At 40.8% G+C, this 17,816-nt stretch overlaps 1 protein-coding gene across 19 annotated transcripts in view; it reads left to right on the top strand.

Annotated features, from left to right (window-relative positions):
* The window catches only part of RBFOX1 (RNA binding fox-1 homolog 1), a 2,189,093-nt gene that overhangs the window by 1,573,350 nt on the left and 597,927 nt on the right, over window positions 1-17,816 (top strand). For all 19 annotated transcript variants that reach the window (XR_012326128.1, XR_012326127.1, XM_073792340.1 and 16 more), the window contains one exon: window positions 592-633. Coding sequence is in view for 17 of the 19 variants with exons in the window: in XM_073792340.1 (XP_073648441.1) it covers window positions 592-633 (42 nt within the window). In the remaining 2 variants the exon portion in view is untranslated. The remainder of the gene's footprint in view (window positions 1-591; window positions 634-17,816) is intronic.

Here is a 17,816-nt window from a genome sequence, read left to right as displayed (position 1 = left end):
GCAAGGATAATCAATGCATGGCATAAGTATCACTAATCTATTTTTCTTTTTGAGCTTGGGGGAGATATCACAGCTTGATCAGAGTTTCTTTCTCTGATATGAGCACTGACCTGAGAATTCTCCCCAACACAGTCCTATGGAGGCATACTGCTATCTGATTAGAACTGGACCATACAATGTAACGCATTTGCCAAGGCGTGTAGGTGATACTGTTGGACGCTAGCATCGGCGAAGATGCTGTGTAATGTCCAGTGTTTATTCTTAACTATTTTGAGTGGGCCTTCTGGGAAGAATGCCTGCACCTGTTAGACAGGGCAAGAGGGAAGCCTTCCCCCTGGGCAGCTTTTACCTCCCACACCCTCTACTGCATCCCCTCCTCACCCACCTTCCAGACTCTGGCTCATCTTAGTTGTGTTTCTAGATCACACAGAAGCAGAGGCTATTTGGACCTAAAGAAAACATTAAATACATAATTAATTAATTCTGGGTCTGCTTTGAGCCAAGTGATTAGAAGTAATTTTCCATTTTCTTTCATGCTGTTTTCATGCAGAACCTTCTGACTTCCCCCGCCTCTTTTTCTTTTCTTTGTAGGTTTCAAGACAACAGATGAATTGTGAAAGAGAGCAGCTAAGGGTAGGTGTGTCTGCTTGTAAAATACTTCCTGGTTCTCATTTCTGTGTGATAAGCAAAAATTTCCCTGTCTCTCCCCAGATGCAGGGTTCTAAATAGCGGGCTTCATCTTAAGACTGGTTGAGTTGAAAATATTTATCCCAGCTAATTTAGTATTGATTGAGCTGGTAAATACAGTATATCTTCTTTTGAAGTGCCATTATAGTAGATATGGATTTTTTGATTTAGATTCAGCAATAAATACTTCTCTTCTGGAAGTTGTTTGACATCATTGTACTCTTTTTATGTACGACACGAGGTCTAAGTAATAACAAAGGTGAGAAGGATGCCTTGCTGCTTTTTTAATGTGAGTACCAGTCTCTTTGCTGAGTGGCTCAAATGCTCTCTTGCTGTTAACTGGGTTGGGTGATCCACTAGTAAGTCAAGGGCATTTTCTAGGAGAATTTGAGTCCTTCACAGACCTCTTAGTTTTAGTGGCGTTTGTGTATCTAGGGGAAGGAGACAGAATTTTAAACCTCACGTGTTATTTACCTTCCTAAAAACAAAACTCTCTCAGTGCTGAAGTACATTAGATGTAAACAGTGTTGCCTAGATGAGGAGAGAACCGTTTGCTTATAACTGCAGCTTGGTGGCTTCATTCTGCTGTGAAGGTGTCACGGTTGGTTGAGATCCTTCTTGGCATGGATATGGTATTTTACGAAATATCTGGATTGCCTCCCTGCCGCCGCCGCCATTTGTATTTTTTTTAAAAAGCATCATGTTTTGGATGGATAAATGTGAAGTCATAACTGGCCTGCCTTTAATGTCACTGATGGAAATTGGCAATTTTTACCGGACAGGGTGCCTTATAGTCGTGTCTCCATGTTGTTATAAAAAACTAAAGGATTCTGCTACTTTTAAAATCATAACACTCAGGTTTGGGGTTGAGGGACCCTTGTGCTCAAAGAGATTTAATACATCCGCATAGTTTATTAAACGTTTCTAATATCATTTATGCAAACTTTTCAGAGCCTTTACTTCATGCCAGTCTCGAGATGACAGTGATTTGCAGATTATTTCCATTTTCCAATGGCTTTTTGCATCAGGTGTGTTAAATCCTTATGTAAAACAAACAACAAAATCTAGTTGTGCGGAACCGAGAACTAGTGGGTTGAGGCTTCCTTCTTCGTTTATGCATATGTATTGTATGTGGTATCCCAGCACGGCCCTCTCTCATCTCTCCCCACTTCACTCCTAAGTACCTGTGCCTGCATTAGTTGTGACTCCTTCATGAAATAGCCTTCAAGATGTTTTAAGCTTTCCTGAGGTCTCTTATTGCTTTTCCCTCGGTCTGAATTACTGGTTCATCCTAGTAAATAATGTATTGCAACTTCAGATTTCTCTTCCTGTTTGGATGGGGACGATGTGGCCAGAACTAGGTCAGAGCTAGATAAAGAGGAATGTGTGCTGCTTGTCTCCGGAAGGCCCTGATACATTCCTCAGAATTAAGATAAAATTGAAATCTCTTCGGCAAATGAGACTCGCCTGGCAAATTAAGGACACGGGAGGTAATGAAGTGCTTGTGTGCAGTCTGAGGGGTTTATTATTCCACACTGATGGGGACATTGTCAACAGGGGTGTGGTTTAGGAACGAGAATGGACCCCACCCCACTCTGTTAAGTAAATTCAAACTGTGATTTGATACGATGGGTCATATAGTTTAACGTGATTTGATACGATGGGTCATATAGTTTAACGTGATTTGATACGATGGGTCATATAGTTTAACGTGGGGCTTCAATAGTCCGTATAAGACCATCCCTAATATCATGGACTGTAGCTTTGTTGTTGCTGTTGTAGCCTGTTTTTACATTTTAAAGTAATTTATGTTTTGAATCGATAGATACATTTCAATCGATGCAATACACATTTATGTGGTTCGAAATTTAAATGATGCCCAAGGGAATGCAGTGAAGATTCCCCTTCCTATTTGAATCTTAGGCATCCAGTTCCCTCCTGGGAGACACCTAACATTATTAGACTCTGGCTCATCTTTGACAGCTGTGTCTCACCTATGGATATTTTCACCATCTTCTCCTTTTCTGTTTTCTTTCTCTTTCTTTTCCTCCCTACCTGGTCCCTCCCCTTCTTTTATTCCTGTCTTGTGTTTATTCTCTGCCCTCCTACTACCTGAGAAGAAAACTTCCTTGATGAAGGTGATGGCTTTTTTTTTTTTTAGGGAGACATAGTTTTGGGGGGTTCCCAAAGAAACCCGGTTCTCATCTGAAATACCTGCCTATTTCAATGAAATGCACTATTTTTTTTTTCTTAGAAAAAGAGACAGTGGGAGAAAATTAGATAGTTGTTTACTTACCAACATCGTTGAAGAGTGTCCACCTGCCAGCCACACTTCTTAAAACATGTTTTAAATACAGCAGACTGCATTTCCAGGTTTGCTCTCCAGGATGATTGGACCACGACCATGTTGCCAAGTTTATATTCCCTCACATTCTGTTATGTTGTCAGATTTCAGGGAGACAAGTGGATGGCTATACAATGTACCCCTTTTTCTTGGCCTCCTGGAAACAGCAGATAATGCAGAAAGATAGAGCTGCTCATCCATGTTTTATGCGTGTGGACACGTGTAGGGCTTGGCACATCCAAAACCCTCTCCTCTGCTCTCCTTCTTTTTCTCACAAATTCTAAATTAATTTTTCCAAAATGGACTCTGTGAGGTACTTATTCTAAAAGATATTACAAAGTCTTAAAAATATTCTCTGCCTAGTTCATTTTAGGAAATGCAATGTTAAAGAAAGTCAAACTTATTCAATTGCAGTACTTCTCAGAGCCTTTAATACACAAAAGTGAAAAACAGAGAGATGGCAGTAATACACAATTTTTTGCAAACTCATTTGATCACAGAACATTTGGGGATGCAGAACACACCCTGAGAAACACTTTGAAAATTATATCAGTTTTTTTTTTTCAGTTAGAATGTTACTGTCTACAAGTTATAGGAAAGCTAAGCATTATTTAAAAGCTAAAAATATTTGATCACCTCCTAGTTTCAGGGTTGATTCAGTGGGTTTGGGGTATCAGGCAGTGGTTTGGAATCTTTGTGCCTGTCTTGGCCTTTCTTTCCTTCTTCCAAGAGGAAGAAGAAGCATCACTTGTTCTCAAGACAATATTCTAATCAGGAGGGAAAGGGAAGAGGAGCATTTTTCTCAGAGCTTTTGCGTTTGATTGGAGGAAAATCATTCCCAGAAGCCTTCTCTGCAGACATTCTCTTTCATCTCATTGACCAATCTCTACACCAATCACTACCAGAGTGACCTGGGATCTTAGTTATTGGCCACAGCAACCATGATCCAACCCCAGGGACAGGTACATGGTCACTGCAAGAAAATAGGATTTGCTTAAACAGGAGGAAAAGGAGAATGTCTTTGGTGGAGTTTCCCAATAGAGTCGGCCATGAAAGGAATCCACATGGGTCCTTTGTGTCACTCATGGTGTTGGTTTCCTGTCAACTCCTTTAATTGCTCCCTTTCATCCGCATATAAGACTGCAGGAACTACATATACAGCCTCAGCAAGTGCCTCAGCTCTGGCTGGTGGAATCTGAAATAGATGCTTTCTCTGCCCACTTCGTTTCTCAGGGATCACCTCTCCCCATCCTAACCGACTTTTCTATCCAGCTTGGCACGCTCTTTGTATTTTGCCTTATGTTCTTTGGAACCATCCTGGATGCCATTTTTGCTAATTTTCCCTTAGCATCAGGTGTCAGCAGCAGACAGAAGACTTCACTCTAGGACATGGCTCAGCCCCAGAGATACCACTGTCCATGAGCTTTCTGGCCCCCACTCGTCCCAAGAGAAGGGCACCAGCCAGTCACTCCTAATGATGACTCACCCTTCTCAGAAGACTATTGGAATTACTCATGTTGCCAATGAGCAAACGACAGAATGGAAAACCTGTTCATTCCTCCATCCTAAATTTTGTCAGTCTAGAATAGGCTAAGCCTTCTCCTAGCTTATATTTCAAAATGTTGCTAGATTCCCTTGGGGAGGTGGTCCACAAGAACTCACCATGAAATCTGTACGTTAGAAGTGCTCCTGACACTATGGGCTGCATTTACCAGCTTGTCCCAAGGTTGCTGCCAACAGTGCCAGCTGTGCAGTTAGCATAACCCACCATCAGCATTTACCTGTCCGGCACCTGAAACCAACAAATGGACAAATAAACAACTAAGAGAAATCACATGACCTGAGTACCTGTCTGTCTCCCTCATCAGTCTCCCAGCTGGAAAGATTGTATGGTCATGGGGCAAGAGATCAAATGATCACTTTTATTTGCATTCATATAAAATATTTGGTTACAAAGGGATCTTGTGTGCTGTGGCTATCAGATGTTGGATTTGGGGGCTGTTTCACAAACTGTCAGAGCACTACCAAGCAGGCAAAGGCTTGGCTCCCAGGTGTTTCAGAATCTGTCTGTGGACCGAAATCCTTATCAGTAATATAGCAGATGGATACCGTAAGAGGCAGCATAGTGTGAGGAGTGGTTAGGGGTGGTCTAGCAGCTCTGGTTATGGGCTTAGGTTTGTGTCTCTCAAGGCTTGGGTTCCCCTATGTGCAAAATGGCGAGACTTTCTCAGAGGATTGTTGATTGGATTAAATGACTTCCATAAAGTAGTTCCCAAAAAAGTGTATGCCTCATCATCAGCAATGTTCTCGGTCGTTGATATGGCACTCTCCCCGGTGGTTCTCATTCCTCTTCCCACTAGGAATAGCAGGCCAGAAAATACAGACAATCAGGGCCTATCTGTCCCCACCCCTACCCACACACTAAAAAATAATTCAGAGGGCAGTTTCCTTAGCTGATGGCGTGGTGGTGTCTTCGGAAGAAAACTGCCTCTCACTTGGTTAGCAAATCATAGAGACGGACTTGGGCCAGCCTAAGCAGAAAAGTCACACAACCAGGTCTCTCAAGGACCGGAGCTTAGAATCTGAAAGCTGTTGGAACTCAGGCAGCCTTTTCCTACCTTTTCTCTTTGTTTATCCCTGTGTGTCCACCCTGTTCTGTTTTGCTTTTTAAAGGCTCTCTTTGCCTTCTTTATGCACATGGCACTTTCCAGCCCCTAAGATTTATGCTGCATTCATTCCAGCAGGAAGAGGGACTAACTTAATGAATCCTGATTACAGATTCCCTGGAAAAGGAGTCTGATGGGCCCAACCCTGGGTCAGTTGCTCACTCTGGTCCAATCAGCTATGTTAAGGGAAGCAGTATAAATAAACCTAGTCACCCATGGCCAACTATTGGGGGAGGACTGGATAATCAGAGGAAGAGAGCCATTGCCAGCAAGAAAATATCCCCAAGGATGTCCACTATACTCTCCAAACTTGGAGACCAGAGCTGAGCAAAGGATCCTGGAATATGGGTGTGCTATATCCCACTTGTAGCTCAGCGTTTCCCAAAATGCAAGACACCTAACCGGTGTGATACAGCCTGCAGGTGGTGAACATCAAGTCAATAGGAAAGGGTGAATCACTTAGAAAGTTATTCCCTTTTCAATTCTCTCCCAATCCTTTTTATGTCAATGAGAAACTCTCAGTTTAAATGAAAGTATCTTTAACAAGTCTCTACCAATTTCTAAGCTCTCTTTTTAACAGAAATGGAGCGTGCCTCAGGCTTAAAGCCTGCAGCAGCCAAAGCATCTATTTAGACTTTGAAAACACTGTTTGCAAAATATAGTAGTTAAGAAGTAGGGGCCTGGAGCTAGGCCTACTGAGATAAAAATCTAGACTCTGCAATTTAGTACTTGTGCACGTTACTTAAATCTTCTGTGCCTCCAATTCCTCCCTTTTTAATGGAGATACTAACTGCACGCATTTAATAAGTTGTGTGTGTGTATGTGTGTGTGCAAGCAAACAACGATTAAAATAATGAATGCAAATGAGGTGCATTAGTGTCTTAGAACGGTGTCTGGTATAGAAAAGGTTCTTAACAATGTTAGGTATTAATTTTTTTCCATTAACTTATGACTACTGATACTGGTCTTCCGTTTGCAGTGGCAACACGAAGTTTCCTCGGCAAGTACATCTATTTAGGTTAAAAATGAGTTGCTTTAAAGATAAATATTAACTACATAATGTTACAGATTGCCTGCAGTTATGACAAAAACATGACACTGGAATGCAAATGACTGAAGTTTTAGAAACACTGAAATTATGGTGCCAGCCTTGTGAAAGACGTTGTAGAGCAGATCTGTATTATCAATATTTAATTTGCCAGTTAGAAGCAAGTTTCTGCTAGATACAAGAGTGGTATGGATTGCAGAAGGCAAATTGCTAATGATCCTCTTGGCTTAAACCCATTGCCTTCATCTGGGTATCTGAAAATGGAACTTCCCAACCACCTGGGCAAGTGAGCTATCAGAATCAGAGCTACCTTTCCCCTGCCTCACTTCCCCCGACCCTGCTAAAGCCCAGCCCTTCCTCAATGGATCTTAGGACAACAGGGAAGGAAATGTTAGCCCCCTACGCCTTGATATGACCTCACAAGATTCATGGTCTTTGTATTACAGTTTTAGGCTGGCACATTGTAAGAGTGCCTGCTTCCATTCGGTTATTTATTTGAGAAGTGTTTTTTGATCACAGACCATATGCCGATCACTGTGCCAAGGAGTGGAGACAGAATGGTATACCAAAACCTGCCCTGTTCCCATTCTCCTAAACCTTACAGGCTCGTGGAGAAGATGAGCATTTGTCAAATAACCATGACAAACTGGTACATGGGAAACTGGTAAATTCCTGAAATGAGAGATGCTTTGTAAAGGGACATGGATGGAAAAAATTTACCTAATCGGCCTCCACTTATCAAACCTGCCAGATTAACACACACCATCCAGTCCCTTTATAAAACATATTGACAGATGCCTGTGCATCCTGTGAAGTGACTGCTTTGTGCAAACTTACCTTTCTCTTCACTTGTCAAGGTGTCTGCTTGCCAAGAGTCAGTTGTATTTATTCCCAGACCTGCTTCTGCCAGCTGCACTTGTTATTGTAATTACATTATTTAGTGGAATATTATGTAAACTGGTGAAAAATGAGTACAATAAGAAAAAGAGCTGTTTCTCTGAAAACTAAGTTAATGCTTTGGAAACATTCTGTGAAAACAAGGCTCAAAAATTTTTTGGATTAGCTGTGAGTGAGAGGATGGTAACATGTTAGCAGAAAAAGAACCCTCAGAAATCCGGAGAGATTCTGCACTCAGAATCTTTCAGATACATCTTGGAATTCTTCCTCTACATTAAACAAAACCAAAACTGATAGTATAGATCAGAGGTTGGCAAACTTTTTCTGTAAAGGGCCAGATAATGACTATTTTAGGCTTCACAGCCATGTAGTTTCTACTTCAACTGTTCAACGTTGCCTTTGTTGCAGTTAAACAGCCATAGACAAAATGAATGTGCAAGGCTGTGTTCTAATAAAACTTTATTTATAAGAACAAGTGGTGGGCCACGTTTGGCCCCTGGGCCACAGTTGGCTGACTTCTACTGGAGACTGTGAAAAGTGGATGAAGTTTGTGTGGGAAAGATGATGAGGAATTTCAATCAACACTCAAAGAAAAGGCCTTAGACTCACATCAAAGATCAACAAATTAATGCACATTAATATATTTTACATTAAAGAGAAAGATTTAAGAAACCTCCGTATCACTTTAAAAGTGATTCCTTCCTTTCAGAGGCTTCCAATGAACTACCTTGTCCTATTCCCAAGTGAGATGGCTTCTACAGTTTAGAGAGCTGATATAAGGCCCTGAAACACAAAATAAAATTATGCTTATTTTTATGTGTCAACCCAGCAGTATAGAACGGAAGAACAAATTTATCCTTTTTCTCAGGATCCCCCAGCAAGTAAGTTCTGGAACTCCACATTGAAGGTGACATTGTTCGCGTATATATCAGGGGGCTTAGTCTCTGCAGACTGTTGTTCAGCTGCTCCAGAACATTCTCTTAAGAAATATCTAGTAACTTGTCTAGATCGTTCTGTCTTCAGAACCAGTTCTCTGGAGGCATGAACCTTGTCCTCTGTGTTAATATCACAAAAACTCTGCTAAAGTCAGGCTTTGGTCATTCGCAAAGCTTTGCTGAATACTCAGGAAGTAACAGAAATCCACTGTGAATGGTACTTAGAGGACTCGCCATCAACACCCCTGCCTAGTTCTTTGCAGGTACCATGTACATTCGGGCGCACACACACAAGACAAAAAAAAAAAGAGAAAAGAAAAAGAGATTGATGCCTCCTTTAATCTTACAAAACTAATGGTCCCATCTTAGTGATTTTCCCCAACCAAAGGGAGTTTATCCCAAAGTAGTTAGCTTTCTACTTACAGAATCAACAGAAACTCAGACCACCAGAAAAATCTCTAAGGCAGCTTTCCTACTAAAATAAGAAACTCATAAATACATTAAAAAATATTTAAAAGAATGTTGTCTTCACAAGACCTTGCATTGCACACTCTTCCTTACAGATCTCATGGGTTGCCCAACATTCACAAGGCCATTAATGGATGAGCTTGAAGGGAATGGATCATGAAACCAGCCAACTAGTTAACAGATATTAATTCCCCCAACTTCATCGTGCAGCACGGTTACATAAAGAGATGTACAGGTAGCCCTCCCTACATCTTAGATGCTGGATACTGGAACTCACGTGCATGCTAATCCACCTGTCCTCCTTTGCGTCTCCCCAGGCATTTCAGTGCTTCCTCTGGGGAAGACTCCAAAGTTATTGCATTTAGGACACTTGGCCTAATATTTATTCTCCCTTTCCCTTGCTTTATTTTTAGCCCATTTTCCCAAGTCAGCATCCCCCTTTCCAGGGCAAATCTGTCCTATTTCTTGTTTTATCATTAAATTAGTATCAAACAGCTTCCAAGCAGAACTGCTAATAATGCTGACATTTCAATTTGTCATCGGCACTCCTCATTTCTATGACTGATGCCTCAGTGAGGACTTATCCTCCTGCTGTGTTCTTCTGGGATCTAAATACCATTCCAGAAGGAAAAAAAAAAAAAAAAAGCCTTGCTAGGGAAGGGGAATGGGGCATGAAGCAGATAAATAAGGCATTGTGTAGTTTCCTCAACTTGGGGGCAGAAAGAGGCAAGTTGCATTCAGACAACAAGATCTCCTACACTCCTTCATGGCCCAAGAGAGCCCCTATTCAGACTGTGCATGTTTGCAGGTACATAGCAGGTGTAGTGGACACATGCTTGTTTATTGTTGGTAGGCAGCAAACATCCCTACCCTCAGGGAGCAGCATTCTGTTGTCCTTTTGGGGTTAGTTATCTTCCCTCGTGTGTTCATTCTTGGAGAGGCAATAAACAAGCCAAGGGATGTAGATACGGCCAAGGCAGGTCAATGGGATTCTCTCTCCTGAGACTTTGATGTGGTCTTAGTCCATTCAGGCTGTTATAACAAAATACCATAGACGGGGTGGCTTATCAACAACAGAAATTTATTTCTCATAAATTGTGGAGGCTGGAAGTTCGAGGGCAGGGTGCCAGCATATTTGGTGAGGGGTAGACTTGTCATTATATCCTCACATAGTGGAAGGAGCAAGGGATCTCTCTGGGGTCTCTTTTATGAGGGCACTAATTCCATTCATGGGGGCCCCACCCTCATGACCTAATCATCTTCCAAAGGCCCCACCTCCCAATACGATCATATTGGGCATTAAGATTTCAGTATATGAATTTTAGGGGAACATGCTCATTTAAACCATGCCAGATGCTGAATGCAGTGATAAACAATAGGGGAAAAATATGATAACAAGCTGGAGTTGATTCATTTCAGTGCTGATATCCTGGGAAGTCTGAGTGAGGAGACAATTCCTAGGGCTAGCCTTCTAGATCCACACTGGTTCCTCTTTTTATATTTAAGGCTGTTTATCCAGCCCTCCCTGGAGCTATCTCATATCCTTATGCTGATCTCTTTTTCTGCTAAAGTTGGTCAGATCTCATTCCTTCTGCCTGTGATCAAAGAATCTTTAGTCATACGTGGGGGAAATATGCTAAACTTGGGAGAACTGCAGAGCCAAGAGTTTGGTTAAAGATTTGTTAAAAGCCAACTCTTGTATGGTTTTTCAAAATGCTTCCCTGATGCCTCTGTGGATCGGCACTACCTTTTGGAATTGGCAGGCCAAGGGCAGGAAACTACTGGTTTATGTCATACACAGGGCTAGATGTTTTATCTACATTTGTTCATTCTGTTGAGTCACCGTGAGCCTGGGAGGCATGTCAGAGCCCTTTCCTTCTCTGCACAAGTAAGATATTCTCTCTTTCAGTCACAAAGAGTTAACCAGATCCCTGCAGATAAAGAAAGGGTGATCTGAGGTCATCACATGCCACTTAGTTAATGCGTCTCAGAGTACACTCCAAAGGCCACCTAGAATATTAATTAAAAGTGCTATTGGGGGGAGGGATAAGTTGGGAGATTGGGACTGACATATACACACTACTATATATAAAATAGATAACTAATAAAGACCTATAGCACAGGGAACTCTACTCAATACTCTGTAATGACCTATATGGTAAAATAATGCAAAAAAAAGAAGAGTGGATATATGTATATGTATAACTGATTCACTTTGCTATACAGCAGAAACTAAGACAACTTTATAAATCAACTATACTCCAATAAATTTTTTTTAAAGTGCCATTTTTCTCAAACTTAGTTGGTAAAACATTTTGATGTCATAGCCTCACCCTAGAGATACTAAATTATCATGTCATTATGGACGTGTCCACTCAAATTCATATGTTGAAGTCCCAACCCCTAGTTCCTCAGAAGGTGACAGTATTTGGAGACAGGGCCTTTAAAGAGGTAATTGAGTTAAAATGAGGTCATATGGATGAGCCCTAATCCAATATGACCTGTGTCCTTATGAGAAGAAGAGATTAGAACACAGACACACACAGAGGGAAGACCATATGAAGACACAGGGAGAAGATGGCCATCTTCTAGTCAAGAGAATAGGCCTCAGAAGAAACCCACCTGGCTGACACGTTGATCTCAGTCTCTTGGCCCCCAGAACTGTGAAAAAATGAATCTCTAGTGTTTAAGTCACCTAGGCTGTGGCATTGTGTTCTGGGAACCATGGCAGATTCATACACATGTCCTGTGAGGGTCCAAGACATTACTACTCAACAAACCCAAAATGGTATAGTTGATTCTGATGTGTTTGGGTACCTCTGATCTTTGTGCCCTATTGATATGTGATTTAAAATTAGATATGAAAAAAAGCACTCTCCAGGAGGGCAAAGGTTATTTCCTAGGCTCCTAGCCTCCTTCTGTGTTACCTGAGTGTACAACACCTCAGATAGACACGTCACTGCTATTCTTCACTTGATCTTAGCCAAAAGGCCGAGAAGCGATCATCACTGCTATTCTTGAAGGAAGTCTTGGATTACTGAGTAGATTCTAAAGCAACCGCAGCTTGATCTTTCATTCATATTACATTTCCCAACAGTTGGGCAACTTGCGTTGAGCTGACAGGGTAATTGGGGCCCTTGATTTTGACAGGACAATGTCCTTCTGGCACGTGAGGAGACCAAAGCATTTGCTGCTACAGTTTGCTCCATTGTGATTTCTAATTTACAGGTTGAGGTTAAGAATATAGAAAGCTTCCTGGATAGGAAAGCTTGGAGTTGTGATTTCTGAAAGCTTCTCTGTCTAAGATGCAGCGCATGCATACGTGGGTATGAACACTCACAGAGTATACTGCTGAGAATAACTTAGAGATTAAATATTTTTGGCAATTTTTACAGTGTTATTCTCGGTGGTTGTACACCCTTGATCTTTATTGCATTTATGGTTTGACACATTTAAGCCAAAGGCATGTTTTAGATGTCTGAATTAAACCTAGGATGGTTTTCAAGATAACTGAGTTAAAGTTTAAGTGGTTTTGATTAACCTGGTTTTGCTTATTTGCTCCTAAATATTCTAAAGTAGAGCCATCTCCCTTTGCATAAAGTGATTTGGGAATACAGCCCTAGGAAGCATAATTTTCTAAATAGCCAAGAGCATCACGCTCAGAATATTTCCCCAAAGTTGCCTCAAACTAAAAATTTGAGACTTAGCCGTTTTCTCCCCTCAGCTACTCAGGTGGTGCAGATTGGGAAATTGGAACCTAACTCTACGGACACCAAATTGATTAAGGTCAACAAAAAACAGAGTTGAAAAGGCTGTGGTTGGGAGGGTTCATGAACCAGCGAGCAGGACTCAGGTCTGAATTTGGAAAGTCTTTAGTACATGTTGTCACATTTTCCTCTGGCTACATTTGCCATTAAGAGAAATGAACTCCTCATAAGCAGGCTAGCCCTTCATGGGCACATCCTCACCCTGAGCATGAAAATGTAAGTCCCATGTGGTTTAACACACCATAGGTTCTACACAAGCTTGGGTTCTCTGCTGCTACCCTAAAGCTGCCATTCTAAGAACTGTTGGTTCTTTAGCATCATAGAGCAATGACATTATTCTAACAGCTTCTATTGAGCATCTGCTATATACACCACCAGGAAAGTAGCTGTCTTACGTTTAAGGCAAAATAAGTAGGTATCCTGCCTTTAAGGGCTATGCAGTCTTCTAGAAGGTATGAAGTGTGGACATAAGTAATGATAAAGCAAGACAGAAGCAAATGCTATTTGGTAGGTATGAAATGAGGTGCTATGAGAGCTCAGAGGAGGACGTTATTCCTCATCCTAGATGCCGAGACTGGGACAGATCTTTTAAAGGATATCCCCCCTCCCCTAGCTTTGAAATCTTGCCTGAGTTCTGGGTTTTAATAACCAAAAGACTGCTGTTTATTTCAACTTAAATTTACCTAAACAGCTTAAACTCAATATACCCAAATCCACACTCATCATCTCTCTTTTCCACAAATATCCATCGATCTGGTTTTTTTGCTTCTTCTGTCTCCTTGTAAGAGATTTGGATTCATTTGCTGGGGCCAAAAAACCAAGGTGTCACTCTTGACTCCTACATCTTCCTCACCTCTACAACCTCCTTTAGATTTGAGATGCATACTGTCTCTCAAATCTGTCATTTCCTCTCCAAATCCATTTTCACAAACATAGTTTGAGGCCACCATGATTTCTCATCCAGATTACCCCCAGAGCTTTCAAAGAAGTTGACCTGCTTTCCAGTTCTTGTTCCCTTTCAGGGTGAATATATATTTTGGGTTTCCTGGAACAGTCCCAGTTACAACTGTTGTTCTGGTGTGATTATGAAAAGTACTTCCATCCTTCCCACTAAAGTCCTGGTTTGGACAACTAATTACGATCACTCAACATTCCATTTACTCTTTTGGGACAGGATGACCCTTCAAAAGCTTAATTAATGCTACTCTTACTGTTTTTTTGGTCACCATGCTTATCACCTCCTTTACACTTACCTATAATCTGTAATTGTCTAATGTATTTATCTGTTTACTTATTTGCGGTTTCTCTTTCCTACAGTCCTGCTACCTTTATGTGTAATCCGCTGGAGTTCATCTTGCTTACTGCTCTGTTCTGTAATGCCTATAACAATAGGAACTAAATAAATGTTTGAAAATACTAGTTGAATATTACTTTTTATTATTAATGTAGTGAAAGGAGTATGAGGACCAGTACCTAATTTCACCCAAATGATAACGTATAACCCAGAGAGCTGCCCTAGAACTAGATATCATAGTGTACGAGGGGATCCTCTGATTTTGGCCATGAAACAATGATTTCTTCTGTAATAACTTTAAAACTGGGCAAAATATATGAAATACAAGTTTTCAGACATTGGGCTCTAGGTAGCATAGAGTTCTGACCCTTAAGAGAATAGATACATGTGAGATGAAGCTCGTGCTTGACCCAGCCCTTGGCCTGGGGGAAATATCTCAGCCATAGCTTCAGGGAAGTGGAGCCCAAGTAGAGGGCAGAAAGTTCCCTGAGCTAAAGAGACAGAGAACAAGAGTTGGGAATGACAAGGTGGCTGAAATTCATGGAGCAGGACACTGGTGAGGGCAGAGCTGTGTAGGAGACAGAAGTCTCACGCCCCACTTCCTTGGCTGAAGGCTAAGCCATGTACGTGTAGGGCCAGGCTCCAAGAGACCTAGCAGAGAGGAGTAACTACAGTAATGAGGCCCGGATGGAGATACTGGGTGCTATGGGCATTCAGCTGAGACTCCAGAAAGATCATCCTTTAGGGGTAAGGAGCATGTCTTAGAGCAGGGGTCAGCTAACTATGCCTCACAGGCCAAATCTGGCATGTGGATTGTTTTTGCATAGCCCATGGTCTAAGAATATTTTCTAAATGTTTTTAATGGGTTAAAAAGTAAGACTAGGTGACTGAGATTGCATGTCATCTGCAAAGCCTAAAATTTTCGTTGTCTCGTCTTTTTTGAAAATGTTAGCCAATCCCAGCCCTGTAGTAAGAGCTGTGCCTTAGGACTATATACAAATCCAAAGTAGACTTGCCCTAACAAATCATAAAAATGAACTTGAAGGGGTCAAGAGCATATACCAATTATTTAAGTGCTTCCAGAAAAAAAATCTGAACTGTAATTTAAAGGATAGAAAACATAATTCAGACCCCCTAAAATGTGTCAGTTAAAATGTCCACCATCAAACAAAAACTACACTAGTTATGTGTAGAAGAGAAAAAATCGAACAATTATCTAAGTCAGGGATTGGCAAACTACAGCCTGTGGGACAGCCACCAGCTTTTTTTTTTTTTTTAACATCTTTATTGGAGTATAATTGCTTTTCATTGTTGTATTAGTTTCTGCTGTATAATAAAGTGAATCAGCTATACATCTACTTATATCCCCATATCCCCTCCCTCTTGCGTCTCCCTCCCACCCTCCCTTTCCCACCCCTCTAGGTGGTCACAAAGCACTGAGCTGATCTCCCTGTGCTATGCGGCTGCTTCCCACTAGCTATCTGTTTTACATTTGGTAGTGTATATATGTCCATACCACTCTCTCACTTCGTCCCAGCTTACCCTTCTCCCTTCCCATGTCCATTCTCTATGTCTGCGTCCTTATTCCTGTCCTGCCCCTAGGTTCTTCAGAACTTTTTTTTTCTTTTAGATTCCGTATGTATGTGTTAGCGTATGGTATTGGTTTTTCTCTTTCTGACTTACTTCACTCTGTATGACAGATTCTCGGTCCATCCACCTCACTACAAATAACTCAGTTTCATTTCTTTTTATGGCTGAGTAATATTCCATTGTATATATGTGCCACATCTTCGTTATCCATTCATCTGTCAGTGGACACTTAGGTTGTTTCTATGTCCTAGCTATTGTAAATTGTGCTGCAGTGAACATTGTGGTACATGTCTCTGTTTGAATTATGGTTTTCTTAGGGTATATGCCCAATAGTGGGATTGCTGGGTCGTATGGTAGTTCTATTTTTAGTTTTTTAAGGAACCTCCATACTGTTCTCCATAGTGGCTGTATCAATTTACATTCCCACCACAGTGTAGGAGGGTTCCCTTTTCTCCACACCCTCTCCAGCATTTATTGTTTGTAGATTATTTGATGATGGCCATTCTGACCCATGTAAGGTGATACCTCATTGTAGTTTTGATTTGCATTTCTCTAATGATTAATGATGTTGAGCATCTTTTCATGTGTTTGTTGGCAATCTGTATGTCTTCTTTGGAGAAATGTCTGTTTAGTTCTTCTGCCCATTTTTGGATTGGGTTATTTGTTTTCTTGATACTGAGCTGCATGAGCTGTTTGTATATTTTGGAGATTAATCCTTTGTCAGTTGCTTCATTTACAAGTATTTTCTCCCATTCCGAGTGTGGTCTTTTCATCTTGTCTATGGTTTTCTTTGCTGTGCAAAAGCTTTTAAGTTTCCTTAGGTCTCATTTGTTTATTTTTGTTTTTATTTCCATTTCCATAGGAGGTGGGTCAAAAAGGATCTTGCTGTGATTTATGTCATAGAGTGTTCTGCCTATGTTTTCCTCTAAGAGTTTTATAGTGTCTGGCCTTACATTTAGGTGTTTAACCCATTTTGAGTTTATTTTTGTGTATGGTGTTAGGGAGTGTTCTAATTTCATTCTTTTACATCCAGTTTTCCCAGCACCACTTAACGAAGAGGCTGTGTTTTCTCCATTGTATATTCTTGCCTCCTTTGTCAAAGATAAGGTGACCAGATGTGCATGGGTTTATCTCTGGGCTTTCTATCCTGTTCCATTGATCTATATTTCTGTTTTTGTTGCAGTACCATGCTGTCTTGATTACTGTAGCTTTGTAGTATAGTCTGAAGTCTGGGAGCCTGATTCCTCCAGCTCCTTTTTTCTTTCTCAAGATTGCTTTGGCTATTCGGGGTCTTTTGCGTTTCCATACAAACTGTAAAATTTTTTTGTTCTAGTACTGTGAAAAATGCCATTGGTAGTTTGATAGGGATTGCATTGTATCTGTAGATTGCTTTGGGTAGTATAGTCATTTTCACAATGTTGATTCTTCCAATCCAAGAACATGGTGTACCTCTCCATCTGTTTGTATCATCCTTGATTTCTTTCATCAGTGTCTTACAGTTTTCTGCATATAGGTCTTTTGTCTCCTTAGGTAGATTTAGTCCTAGGTATTTCATCCTTTTTGTTGCAATGGTAAGTGGGAGTGTTTCCTTAATTTCTCTTTCAGATTTTCCATCATTAGTATATTAGCCAAAGCAATCAGAAAAGAAGAAGAAATAAAAGGAATCCAAATCGGAAAAGAAGAAGTAAAACTGTCACTGTTTGCAGATGACATAATACTATACATAGAGCATCCTAAAGATGCTACCAGAAAACTACTAGAGCTAATCAATGAATTTGATAAAGTAGCAGGATACAAAATTAATGCACAGAAATCTCTTGCATTCCTATACAGCCACCAGCTTTTATAAATAAAGTTTCATTGGGATACAGCCATTTCTGTTTGTTTACATGTTGCCTTTGGCTACTTTTGTGCTGCAGTGGTAGAGTCGAGTAGTTTTATCAGAGACCAGAAAGCCCACAGTGCATAAAATATTTATTTCTGACCCCTGATTAGGAGAAAAAATAGTCAATAGAAAGTGACTACAAGGTGAATCAAATGTTTAGATTAGTAGACAAGTTATTCTAAAAATAACTATTATACATAGTGAAGGATTTAAAGAAAAAGATGGACACAGTGAG

The sequence above is a fragment of the Tursiops truncatus genome, chromosome 15 (assembly GCF_011762595.2).
Source record: "Tursiops truncatus isolate mTurTru1 chromosome 15, mTurTru1.mat.Y, whole genome shotgun sequence".
NCBI lineage: Eukaryota > Metazoa > Chordata > Mammalia > Artiodactyla > Delphinidae > Tursiops > Tursiops truncatus.
Note: the sequence above shows the minus strand (reverse complement) of the source record. Positions and strands in the feature narration are given on the sequence as shown.